The 13,214-nt window shown below is 41.2% G+C and overlaps 1 protein-coding gene across 2 annotated transcripts in view; it reads right to left on the bottom strand.

Moving 5' to 3' along the window:
* The window catches only part of Dcdc2 (doublecortin domain containing 2), a 147,290-nt gene that overhangs the window by 68,209 nt on the left and 65,867 nt on the right, over positions 1-13,214 (bottom strand). Inside the window, exon 9 of one of the 2 annotated variants that reach the window (XM_070024463.1) lies at positions 6,937-7,020. The exons of the other annotated variant lie outside the window; for it this stretch is intronic. Within the exon in view, the coding sequence (XP_069880564.1) occupies positions 6,937-7,020 (84 nt within the window). The remainder of the gene's footprint in view (positions 1-6,936; positions 7,021-13,214) is intronic. 2 annotated transcript variants of the gene reach the window in all.

Here is a 13,214-nt window from a genome sequence, read left to right as displayed (position 1 = left end):
CACACACACAACCCACAAGCAGAGCTGTGGCTCAAGTGGTAGAATGCTAGCCTTGAGCAAAGTTCAGGGACATTGCCCAGGCCAAGTTCAAGCCTCAGGACTGAAAAAAATATAAACAAATAAAGTAAGTAAGTGAGTAAGTAAGTAAGTAAATATAACTGGGTACTTCTGAAAAGCATAAACAAATGAGAGGGGGAGACCTGAGTCTGTGTTTGTACAGGGGAGGGATTCATTGGAGGGCTAAAGATTATACCTTTCGAATATTTTGTTCCAGCCACTGAAGTTTTGCCCTAACATTTAACATGACAAATTAGAAATGTAAATAACTGTTAGTCCAAAGTGGCTTTTAAATCTTCTAATAATGGAAAATCCAATACCATGTAGACAGCATTACACAAAGAATAATTCTACATTATAAATTGAGGAAAATTCATCAGCTCAGGTTTTAATAGTCTTCCAAGGCCGCTGTTCTCTTGGCAGCACAGGGCACCAATTCAGGACCCATACAACAGCCAGGTTGACTTTTTAATGAAATTATAGCAAGATTAATTTCTTAGTTTTCCCTGAACAGATCCACACATTGCACCTAAGCTCCAATATTGATTTCTTAAGTCAAATAAGCAATCCGTTTTTCTACCTATTACTTTGCTATATATATATATATATATATATATATATATATATATATATATATATATATATATATATATATATATATATATATATATATATATATATATAGTAGCAGAAATCCTGTTAATGTCCAGGTACTATAAGATCTTTGAAACAAGTGCAGGTACCTCATGCTTGTAATCCTAGCTACTCAGGAGGCTGATATCTGAAGACAGTCTGGGCAGGAGAGTCTGTGGGGCCCTTACCTCCAAAAAGCTAGAAGTAGAGCTGTGGATCAAGTGACAGAGTGCTAGCCTTGAGCCAAAAAAAAAGTTCAGGCCCTGAGTTCAAGCCCTAGGACTGTCACCCAAAAAAAAAAGTTTGATTAGCAAATCTGCTAATTAGAAAATATCAGTATTACTAATTGCAATGCCTAACTTCAAAGTAAATTATGACAACAACTTCAACACATTCAGAAAAATTCATCCTCTCATCGAACTTTCAGGGAACAAACTGTGTTTGAAATTGAGCCAGATGAAGGGCTTACAAAAGTGAGTTAAGACATTCAGGAGCGTTTATGGACCAGTGGTGGAGAGCACAAATGTTTCTGTTGCAAGGTTAACACACACATCTGGGAAGTTGGATCCTGCTATGGATCACCTCTGGGGAGTCTCGGAACAGCAATTCTAGATGAGATGAAGCCACCAAAAGCCTTAAAGAAAATTGAGTTATGAGAGCTGTGAAGGTGTTTGATACACACGAAAATACATGCATGGAAGAAGCTGGTGGAAGATGAAGCTGGAGAGAAAGGCTGTGCAAGAAGGAGTTTTATCAGAAAAAGGTGGGGTTTTCAGAATACCATCCAGGCACAGCTGTGAAGGTGGGTAAACAAGGAGTGTGAGAAGACATTTAGAAACAAGGTTGCCTTGTGTTCTACATGAGAAAGAAGAAGCGTAAGCCAGGGTTGGCTAAAAGGGCCAGATCCAAAAGACCATGAGGAGGTCAAACCGAAGGGAATTGGCTTGGTTGGGTGTGGAGAAGGGGGAAGGAATGGAGAAGTCTAGGCAAGTTCTAATCCTAGTAAGAGTAAAATGGTAGAAGGGGTGATGAGGAGAGAAGTAGAAAGGAATGGGCCAGAGACTGCCAATCATTAAAAGATAGGAGCCAATCACCTCTTCACACCAACACAGATCTCACTCCAACCTGGACATGGGTGTTGTCCTGCAATGGGGGATACAGGAGGAAAACTAAATACAAAAGGGGATTCAGGACTTACAGAATGCTATTTTGAACATATGAAGGTGAGAGTCTATGAGAAATCAAGATAGAAAGGAGATTTAACTAAGAAAAGAGGGTGGGTCTGGAAGCAAATTTCCAAGGTCTACCAAAAAAAAAAAAAAAAGACTGTTGAAATCTCAACTCTTCTGCCAGGGAAGAGCCTTTGTAATGAAGGCTATCAAACAATGAAAACTAAAAGCCTCATGGTCATTTTAAGAAAAGGTCATGCTTTTTTGGTTGTTTTTATGAAAGATAGCATGTAGAGTAAACTGTGATGTAATTTTATCACCCATGACTTCTATAAGAGGGCACATTAATTCGTGATCTGACTTGAGAAAAGAGATAACATTGGGAGGTTGAACAGGCCAAGGAAGAAAAAGAAAAAAAGAGGAGGGAAAAAAAAGAAGAAGAAATTACAGCAATGCAATTCTCCATTGTCCAATAAGCAAATTTCTCAGCCATAATTCCCTTTCCCTGTTCATCCCTGTTCACGTTAAATTAAATTACTACTCTAATTTGGAAGGTTAATTAACATTTAACTATTCTTGATTTTAAAATGCATTAGAGATTTTAAGTGCTCAAATCATTTTCTTTTCTCTTCTGCTCTTCCTTTACCCCCAAATTCTAGGCCCCAAACTTCCTTTCTCAGATAAACACTAATTCCCAATCTCAGCAGCCAGCCCTCTGCCCCACTGTGCTTTTTGTCTTGCATAGGTATTCTGCGACTGGCCGTATTCATTCTTGCCTCTTAGAAGTACTTTCTGGTCTCCAACTCAATTTTAAGCTTCATGAGGAAACTGTGGGTTTTCTCTATCTGTCTGCCTGTCCTCTGAGGACAATATTCACTGCACTGACAATAAAATGTGATGGAGCTTAAGAGTAAAGAGATTAACCTAGAAGCACCTGATAGGAAAAAGAGCTGACTACTGTCGGTTATTTTTAGTTTTGAGAATTTTTAATAGAATAAGAAATGATTCTTCCTACCCAGCCAACCTCTCTGTTTCTCTCGGTCTCTTTTCCTTTCTCCTTCTACTCTTTTCTAATCCTATTGACCCTCTTCAACTTCTTTATCATTCTTCCAAGAGACTTCTTTAGCTGTTAACTGCAGATTAGAGGAGCAATTGGATCTTAGAAGGGAAAAGGAAGGAAGTTATGAAAGGCAAGTATCTCAGGAAACATGAATTAATCATCTATAGTGCCTTTCACTACCAGCAGCTCTCATTTCAAATTCGGTTCTGCATTTCTGACTTGGAAACCAGTCCTCACTAATTTGTGTCTCCTCACAGAAATATTTTTTTAGTTTTTGGTCCCAGACCAGGACTTAAACTCCCTATCTGATGTTTGTTTTCACTCACTGGCTAGCACTGTACCACCTGAGCCATACCCTCAACCTGGTACCAATAAGCTCTTTAGGCGCTTCCTGCATTGAAAAGACGTTCTCTCATTCTTTTTTCTTTTTTCTTTTTTTTTTTTTTTGTCGGTCATGGGGCCTGAACTCTGGGCCTGGGCGCTGTGCCTCAGTCCTTCAGCTCAAGGCTAGCGCTCTACCACTTGAGCCACAGCACTGCTTCTGGCTTTTTCTGCTTATGTGGTGCTGAGGAATTGAACCCAGGGCCTCATGCATGCAAGGCAGGCACTCTACACTGAGCCACCTTCCCAGCCCCTCTCATACTCATTTTTATGAACACGTATTATTACAAAAATGCAACATAATCATGCTTCCAAGTGACATCAGGTTGACCCTGGCAATAAAGACTAAAGGGAATTTGATTGCTCTTCCAACCAATTTTTAAAAATTAAGGAGGTTGCCAAGTGCTGGTGCCTCACACCTGTAATCCTAGCTACTCAGGAGGTTGCGACCTGGAGGACAAAGGTCCAAAGCCAGCCGAGGCAGAAAAGCCTGCAAGACTCCAGCTCCACTTAACCAGCAAAAAGTCAGACGTGGCTCAAGTGGTAGAGTGCCGGCCATGAGCAAGCAAGACTTGAGTTCAATTCCCAGTCCCACCAAAAAAAATTTTTTTAATTAAAGAGGCAACTTCCTCACAATTGAGCAACTGCCTCAAAGAAAATTCATTCTCTTGTCCTGTCTCAGGCTCGCTCAGAAAAATTTCCTCAAAGCTGAACACATTCATCTAAAAAGTTACAGAGTACTGTACTAATTGGGTCTGGGGCCCTGTTTTTAGTTAGCAAGCCCTCCAAAACTGAAAATGTAATACATCACAAACATGCATGGACAAACAAAAAAAAAAAAAAGTGCCATAGAAAACATGGAAGCCAAGCCAGGCACTGGTGGCTCAAACCTGTAATCCTAGCTACTCAGGAGGCTGAGATCTGAGAATTGCAATTCAAAGCCTGCCTGGGCAGGAAAGTCCATGAGACTCTTTTTTTTTTGAGGGGGGGGGTCCGGTCATGGGGCCTGAACTCTGGGCCTGGGCGCTGTCCCTCAGCTCTTCAGCTCAAGGCTAGTGCTCTACCACTTGAGCCACAGTGCCACTTCCGGCTTTTTTTTTCTTTTTTGCTTATGTGGTGCTGAGGAATTGAACCCAGGGCCTCAGGCATGCGAGGCAAGCGCTCTACCACTGAGCCACCTTCCCAGCCCCAGCCCATGAGACTCTTATCTCCAATTATCCACCAAAAAGTAGAGATGTGGCTCAAAGTGGAAATGTGGCTCAATTAACCACCAAAAGTGGAGATGTGGATCAAAGTGATAGAGCACTAGACTTGAGCAAAAAGAGCACAGGGGCAGAGCCCAGGCCCTGAGTTCAACCCTCACAACAGACCAAAAAATTAAAAGGGAAAAGAAAACATGGAAGCCATTTGTCAGAAATGGTACCCACCGATTTTATTTAAGTGCAGTCCTGGGAATCTGCTCTCCACATCTCCCAGAGCAATGGAAGCCCACCCCACCTACTCTGAGCTACACTCAATTATTGAGAACTTTGGTCATAGTGACAGGTACATGACAGAATGCTATCATTTAAAGAAAAAAAAATCTCCATGCTTTCCTTTTGCTCCTGATACATTCTGACATCAGAACTGTCTATTCTTTTAATTGGATCTTTTTTGGTAGTATAATAGTTACCAAAAAAAAAAGGGTAGCCATTCATTTTCAGACTACAAAATGTTTATCTAATCGAATAGGACAATTTTGAGTTCTCCTTAACCCTCATTAAAAATGGATTTTAAATCCAGTTTCTTGCTATTAGTTTGTAATGTTCCATACTCTCCAGAATGGCTCTTTCCCCTGAAGTTGTCAGTGCTTTTCTACTTCTACGGCTAGCTATGCAGGTGTGTACACAGCTACACTAACAGAACATAGATGTCAGTGCCTTACATTTGGTATGCCCAGAATCATTCCAGCAGATTAGTCTAGGAATAAGTGTAGTGGGGTTAAAGTTACTATAATCATGGAGAAAACTAACCGTCAGGTCAAACAGCTTTGGTTCACTTGCCATGACACCTTAGAAATAAGATAGCTGCCATTTTATTAAATGCCACTCTTGGAGCACTGTGCTATATGTTTCTGCATTTTACTGTTCAGATCTGTGAGGTGGAAATCATAATTCCTACTACTTCTAAAGTGTTTATTCTATAAAACAAGTAAGGTAATTAGAGGTATAAGCTCTATTTGTGTTTTTCATTTCAACTTCTTTGTATGCTTCTTCTGGTACTTGCTCCTTAAGAATCAACATTGACTCTTTTCTTCTAGGTCTATAGAATGAGTATTTTTTTTTCCAGTCCTGGGGCTTGAATTCAGGGCCTAGGCACTGTCCCTGAGCTTCTTTGTACTCAAAGTTAATGCATGCTCTACTACTTGAGCCACAGCTCCACTTCCAGCTTTTCCTGAGTAGTTTATTAGAGATAAGAGACTCATGGACTTTCTTGCCTGGGCTGGCTTCAAACTGAGCTTCTCAGATCTCAGCCTCTGAGTAGCTAGGATTACAGGCTTGAGCTACCAGCTCCAGGCTATCTTCTCTTTTCCTGTGGCTTTAATCCTCACCTGTTGGCTGGCAACTTCAGATCTCTACATGCAAGGGATGTCTTCCTCCAGACTCATTTTTCCAGCAGCTCCCCGTATAGATCAACTGGATGCCACATGGCTGCTTTTCTCTCCTATCCTTGAGATTTAATGGCAACATCCAACTCCCCTGTTACCCAGCAAAATACTCAGTGTCTCCTGAGTCCCACTTAATGTCCTATATACCTCCCTGTACGAGTGTATAACAACATACTGTTTTAATCCTGTTAGCTGCATATGTCTCCTCCCTCCATCTCACTTGTCAAAAACTATTGTACTCACCATCAGCCCTTCCCTTGTCAGTTACTTATTAAATGACTTCTAGATTTTCATATCTCTAGGAAACTTCCCTAACCCAGAAGCCATACAACTGTCTACCATCAGCTGTCTCTCCAAAATACAGCTAGGGCATACCATTCCCTTGTTGGGCTTCTTGAGTTTACAGCTGCCATCTCAGCCCTGGCCAGTGGGGCTGCCAGATAGGGCTTTTCTAAGAACAAAGACCCAGGACACCAGTATTCTGTCCCCCACAACTCTGGAAAAGGTCACAAAGCCTAGAAAGGTCTTTGGAATGCTGGAGAAGTTAATAAAGTCACAAAGCCTAGAAAGGTCTTTGGAATGCTGGAGAAGTCAATAAGCTCTCTGAACCCTTGTTTCCTGAGTTATCATATCAGGATAATGATATTTACCTGGTGGGACTCTTTGGGGAAAAAAAGTGAGAATAGAGAAAGTGGACACCCATAGGTGTTATCATATTACCACACCTATTACATCTTCTATTTTCTGTCTCCTTATCCTCTCCACATGTCCATAGGAATCTCCTTAAGAGTTTCAGAGTCAGACTTGAAACTCTACTTGTTTCCACACCTGCACTCAGCCATTTTCCTTTCTTTCCTTGCCCAGGATTGATTCCCCCTCCTCCCTTCTAGAATGCTCCATTCATCCTTTAGAGGTCATCATTTCCTCTCCTCTGTGGCAGGTGCCACAGTAAGCATTTCAGTGAAGGGGGGTTTCCTCCCCACACCTACCTAGACAGTGATATTTTACATGTGCTGAGGCTTGAGGGGAGAACTCTGCTACTACGTTTGCATCCCCAGAGCCGGACATGGTGCCTGTTGAGGATAGGAAATTATATTAGTCAATGCTATTATTTCTAGATGTTCAAGCTAATTTAACATTATATGGAAATCAGAGCACAGTAAAGTACAGTAAATAAATAGCCATGTTTAGAATCTGGATTGGATTCCATTTCCTTCTACCATGTAGCAGCTATGTTACCTGGGCAAGTCACTTAACTCCGCTTTTTAGTTTTTCTCATCTTCAAAGTAGAAGCGTAAAAGTATATTCCTCTTAAATCATCAGTGAGAAATGCCTGTAAGTCCCTCAAAGGCCCTCCAGTTGAAAAGTAAACACGTAAACTTAGAAGAGAAAATGGGCAAGCGAACAGATAGCCCTCAGAAGAAGACATCAAATGGCTAATAAATGCATGAAGAAATGTTCAACATCCTTGAGCCATAAAGGAAATGTGAATCAAGACTACCCTGAGATTTTATCTCATTCCAGTAATAATGGCAGTCATCAAGAAAACGAACAATATAGAATGCTGGAGATGATGGGGGCGCCAGGTGGGGGGGGGGGGAGGGTTGGCACCAGGGAGGAATGTTGTTAGTGAGAATGCGAACTAGTGCAACTACTATGGAAATGAGTATGGAATCTCCTCAAAAAATAAATAAATAAACCTACTTTATGAACACCAACATACCATTCTTGGGCATATATCCAAAAGGAAGTAAATAAATATACAAGAAAGATCTCTGGCCGAGTGCTGGTGGCTCATAACTGTAGATGCTCAGGAGGCTGAGATCTGAGGACCACAGTTCAAGGTCAGCCCAGGCAGGAAAATCAATGAGATTCTTATTTCCAATTAACCACCAGAAAACGTGAAGTGGTATTGTGGCTCAAAGTGTCAGAGCACTAACCTTCAGCAAAAAAGCTCAGGGACGGCACCCAGGCCCTGAGTTCAAGCCCCATGACCAACAACAACCAAAAGTATATTCCTTTCCTAGTAAATTTTTTCTATAGTTTTCATGTAAAAGAAAGACATATATACACTATGGACCATTACTCATCATAAAGAAAAGTGAAATTATGACAGTTGTAGGAAAATGGATAGATTTGGAAACCATCGTGTGGAATGAGATAAACCTTGCTCATTTATGGAGTGTAAACCTAAAATTGTGGGATGATGATGATGATGATGATGGTGATGGTGATGGTGATGATGAGCTGATGATGATGAAGAAGATAATGATGATGACATGACAAGATGAAGCAATGCTAGTCAACAGTCCCCATCCTGTCAACTCACTACTACCTTGTTCATAGATATGAATAGATTGCCAAGGCTCTACAATCATTTAAGGAAAGACACTATTAGAACTAAGACTCACACACCTGTGCATGTGCACACATGTACATACACACACACACACACACACACACACACACACACACACACACACACACACACAAAGAAGGAAGAAGGATCCAGAAGAGCCAGAGTAATATGATACTAAGGACAAATATAGACTTCAAAAAGATATGACAAACCAGGTGCTGCTAACTCATGCCTGTAATCCGAGCTATGTATCAAGCTGAGATCTAAGGATCACAGTTTGAACACAGCCCAGACAGGAAAGTCTGTGAGACTCTTATTTCCCATTAATCACCAGAAAGCCAGAAGTAGAGGTGTGGCTCAAATGGTAGACCACCAAGCAGTTCATATTCCAAGTGCAGCCCTCAGCCTCTGAAAAATGAGAACTGGCAGGCACACACCTAATTTCCTTGGCCCTGTATGAGACCATTCTGTTGGAGTGTTCCATAGGCTATCTTGGAATATCTAGGTAGGCTTGAACACAGTTGTCCACAGCAGTAACAAAAATATTACTCCCCTTACCTGCCACCTGCTCACCTGACCACCCATTCCTGGATCTCCTCCCAAGGAACTACTAGCAGTGGATTCTCTTCCTCCTCCTGCTCCTCCTCCTCCCCCTCCTCCTCCTCCTCCTCCCCCCCTCCTCCTCCTCCTCCTCCCCCCCCCTCCTCCCCCTCCTCCTCCTCCTCCTCCTCCTCCTCCTCCTCCTCCTCCTCCTCCTCCTCTCTTTTTCTCTCTCTCCTCCTCCTCTTCCTCCTCTTCATCTAATAAGCTAAGCTTTTTGGAAAAATCTACATTAACAAGCCTTATCAGATAACTTAAGAGAACAGCAACAAAGAAAGGAAACTGCCAGTAAAGTAACACATTCTAAATTCTGAATAGAAAAAGACTCCACCTGTCAGTTCTATCTACATGTTCAAAATTCTGAGTGAAAACACCTCAAGCAAGAATTCAGCTATCCAAAACTAAGTATTACATGTGAGAGTATGATAAAGAAAGATTCAGGCATGTTGGGTCTCAAGAAAACAATAACCATCTGTCTTCTCATTCCTGAAAATCTATTGGAGCCAATCAGCAAATGAGTAAGCATAAGCTTGTGAAAATGGTTTCTGCAGAGAAGAGAAGCAACAAGGTATTCCGAGGATGATAACAAGGGAAAATCTGAGGAGTGTATGTGCTGTGGGCCTAGATAACACTCTGTAGACTAGAACCAAAGACCTGAGCACCTCACAAGGGAAGGTTTTCAAGGAAGAAAATCTACTACCCTGACGTCCTGCCTGGGAGTTTGGTCCCACATATTTTCTATGGCAGTGGAAGCAGCTCTACTTTTTAACCCCTGTATCTCCAAACAGCCTACAAAGAAGATCTTCAATTTGTTTTTTGTTTTTTGTTTTTTGTCAGTCATGGGATTTTGAACTCAGGGCCTGGGTGCTGTCCCTGAGCTTTTTTGCTCAAGGCTAGCACTCTACCAATTTGAGCCACAGCTCCACTTCCAGTTTGGGTGTGGTTAATTAGAGATAAGAGTCTCACAGACAGGCTGGCTTCTCATGCCATGCTGGTTTCAAACTGCAGTCCTCAGATCTCAGCCTCCTGAATAGCTAGGATTACAGGCATGAATCACCAGTGCCTGCCTGCCCAGCTCAAGAAGATCCATTCTTGTGACTGATTTTGGAAAGAGTTGGATTTAGCTATGAATTAAGCATGAGAGAATTCAGTGAAGTCTTATACTGGACATTCGGAATATTTTAAATCTCACAACCAAGATTGTGCATGTGTCTGGCCATGGTTGTGTTGGCTCAACCTACAAATACATTTTATAAGAACACCAGGGGACTGAGTGAAATGGTGTAGGGGCAGCAACAAGGAGCGTGAGTGTGTGTGTGTGTCTGTCTGTCTGTCTGGCTGGCTGGCTGGCTGGCTGGCTGGCTGTGTATCTGTGTTTCTGTCTGTCTGTGTCTATGTAGCAGGTGCTTGATGCATGCCTGAGTGTGTTTGTGCTCTACATGAGAAAGAAGAGTGTGATGTGATTAGGAAAACAATACAGCTACACAGATGAAGAGGTGTCAGACCCAAGGCAAGGGTCATGTTGGAAGAATTAATCCTGGATCCACCTCCTCACCCAGTGAGGATAATATACCTTCTCTCCTGCCACCATGAAATCCCATTCAATTTCTTTATAACTATTAAGGGAACACAAATTTAATGAGGCAAAGTATAAAATAAACAGTGGCCCGGCCTCTTGCTATCATTCTTCAATTTGTGTTGAACATGAGGGCTTTCAAATGCCTGCTGTCAATTTTATTTTATTTTTCCCATCACTAATAAACATGATTGTTGGTCCCTATGTGCACACACCATTGTGAATTAATGCACCAGTTGCTGATTGATGGGTCAGCTGAGCATAGCACTAAGAAACACAGGATCTAGAGTTATGCTGCCTGGATTTAAGCCTCTGTGGCCTAAATGGTAACTCTGTTACTGACAGAGCAAGTAGATCTGATTTTCCACTATTAGCCACTTGCTTAGTTGCATACAAGGTTCTTAACCCTTTGGTGCTTTTATTTCTTTGTCAGTAAAATGCAGAAGATGATAATTATTAGAACACTACTTCATACGACAACTGTGAGGATGAGTGAGTTCTTAAGTACTCAACCTAGCACCCAGCACCCAGAAAGTCTTACTATCCTGTCAGCTAGTGATATCCTCAGAAACAGATTTAAAGAAGGTAGCTCATTTAATTTCCATCATAGAGAGGTGATGCCTTACAACCAGCAGCCAATGTGTGAAACCACCGCCTTATCTGAGTATTCTAGTGCTTCTCACATTGGGCTCAAGAGAACAATAACGCTACCAAGGATTCTATGACAAGGAGCCAAAAAGAGAAAGAGTATGGAACCAGGCATGATGATTCACACCTATAATCCCAGCACATGGGAGACAGAGGCAAGAGGATCTCAAGTTCAAGGTCAGCCTGCACTTAGTCAATCACTGTCCCAGACAAACAAAACCTAAAAGAATTATCTTGGAATATTTCTCAATTAAAAGCGAGGAGCATCCTACAGCAAAGAAAATGGCTTAATTTTCCATAATCCAACATTTCCCAAATTTAGATTGGAATATCAAACTCTTTTTTACTAGAAATAGCTATTTAAAATCTATGGAAATGACACTCAGTTTTCTGTATGAGAGCCTTTGCCCTATGACCATCCAGATCTCAACAGGCTTAAAAGTTTTGGGTCCTTTTCCAGCCCTGGTCTCAGGAATAGTCCTCCAGGATTTCAGCAGAGGTGTCTCATTGTTACACAAGTCAAGACATCCTTCATGAAAGGACTTTTCTTCCTGTAAAGGTCCTTACTGTAAAGCAAAACAAGGTCTAGGAGAAAAACAGCTACCACCAGTCCAAAGGTAACACACACACACACACACACACACACACACACACACACACACACACATGCACACACGCACACACACACACACACACACACACACACACACACACTTTCCTTATATAAAGGCAAGGCTTCTATCTCAAAGTAAAAAGTGGTCTTTATGAAGTCATCTTAACCTGTTTCTCAGAGCTAATTTACTCTTATCATCCAATTGTACAAAATAAGAATAAATGGGATAGCTTTAAACTTCAGAGGCTCACAGGTACTTTCGAGGTATTTTATCGTTATCTTTATCCCCCTTTGTGATAATGCAGGGCATGTGGAGATTATACCTCATGTTGGAAAGTAGGGCAACACAGACCAAAAATAGAGCCACATATAAAAGAAGCCATGTTCTAAAAAAAAAAAAAAAAAAAAAAAAAAAAAAAGCCTAGCATACCATGTAGGTGGGGAAAAGCTCTTCCTTGTCTGGTAGTGCCACACATGACTTGTGATCAGGCCATCATATAATATTAAAACAAAATATTTTTATGTAAGCAGAGTTAGCCTTTTTTTCTCATAGTGTTCCTTTATGTAAAGGCAAAAGCAATATAGAGATATAAGGAATGTAAGTGAAAACTTAGCATTTATGGATGGTAGATGGTCTTTGGTTATTGAAATTAAGAAAGCAACTTGACTTACTCCATCCAGGAAAATTCCTTCATGAAGACTGAATTTTCTATTGGAAGAAAATGTCCAAGTTCAGAGAAATTGGTACACAGGAGAGTTACCCCAGTATATGGCTTGGTGAGTGCTTATTGAAAAAAAAATGGCACTGATAACCTAGGAAAGGAGATAGGTTCATAAGTCATGAAGAAGGAAAATTCATAAGTTTACGAGTTTGGCTCTTTCAGTACTCAAGTCCCTATTTTTATTTCTTTAACAAAAAGGACTTGATCATTTGATAAATAAACTACAGATCAGCCTCAAACATATCCATCTCTTTCATGTTCTCAGTCGCTGTAAAAGTGGGTCTGAATGCCACAGTTAGGTCCAGTCCTACGCTGGCACCTGTAGAGACACCAGATTGCAGAAGAGGAACAGATCCTCAAAATAACTAATTCCTGCCATCCGAAAAATAGAGAGGATTTAAATCAATCAAACCCATTTACAAAAGAAGATAAAATACTGGAGAATGGAAGAAGGGAAAAGATGGAAACTCCTCAAAATCTCTCAGCTAAACTTCAGGGTCTGCTATGACACATCAGCCTTCCAATCAGAGTGCCTACATATGGCATATGGCATCCTTCACTCCTCTCCCTAGGCCCCTGAAGACATTTATCTAGCTAAGTCCACCTTGGAGCCAGTTGCATGTCAGCCTAGAAATTTCCAGAAGGCATTTGCCACTGACATATCCATGATCTCTCCTCTTCCCCACCCCACCCTTCATTTTCAGAAAGGCTATTTATCTATTCTGAGGATTTGTGAATGTAGCTCCATT

Source organism: Dipodomys merriami, unplaced genomic scaffold, assembly GCF_024711535.1.
Source record: "Dipodomys merriami isolate MVZ:Mamm:240054 unplaced genomic scaffold, mDipMer1.0.p SCAF_16, whole genome shotgun sequence".
NCBI classification, from domain to species: domain Eukaryota; kingdom Metazoa; phylum Chordata; class Mammalia; order Rodentia; family Heteromyidae; genus Dipodomys; species Dipodomys merriami.
The sequence above is the reverse complement of the archived record's forward strand: the minus strand, read 5'-3'. Positions and strand labels throughout refer to the sequence as shown.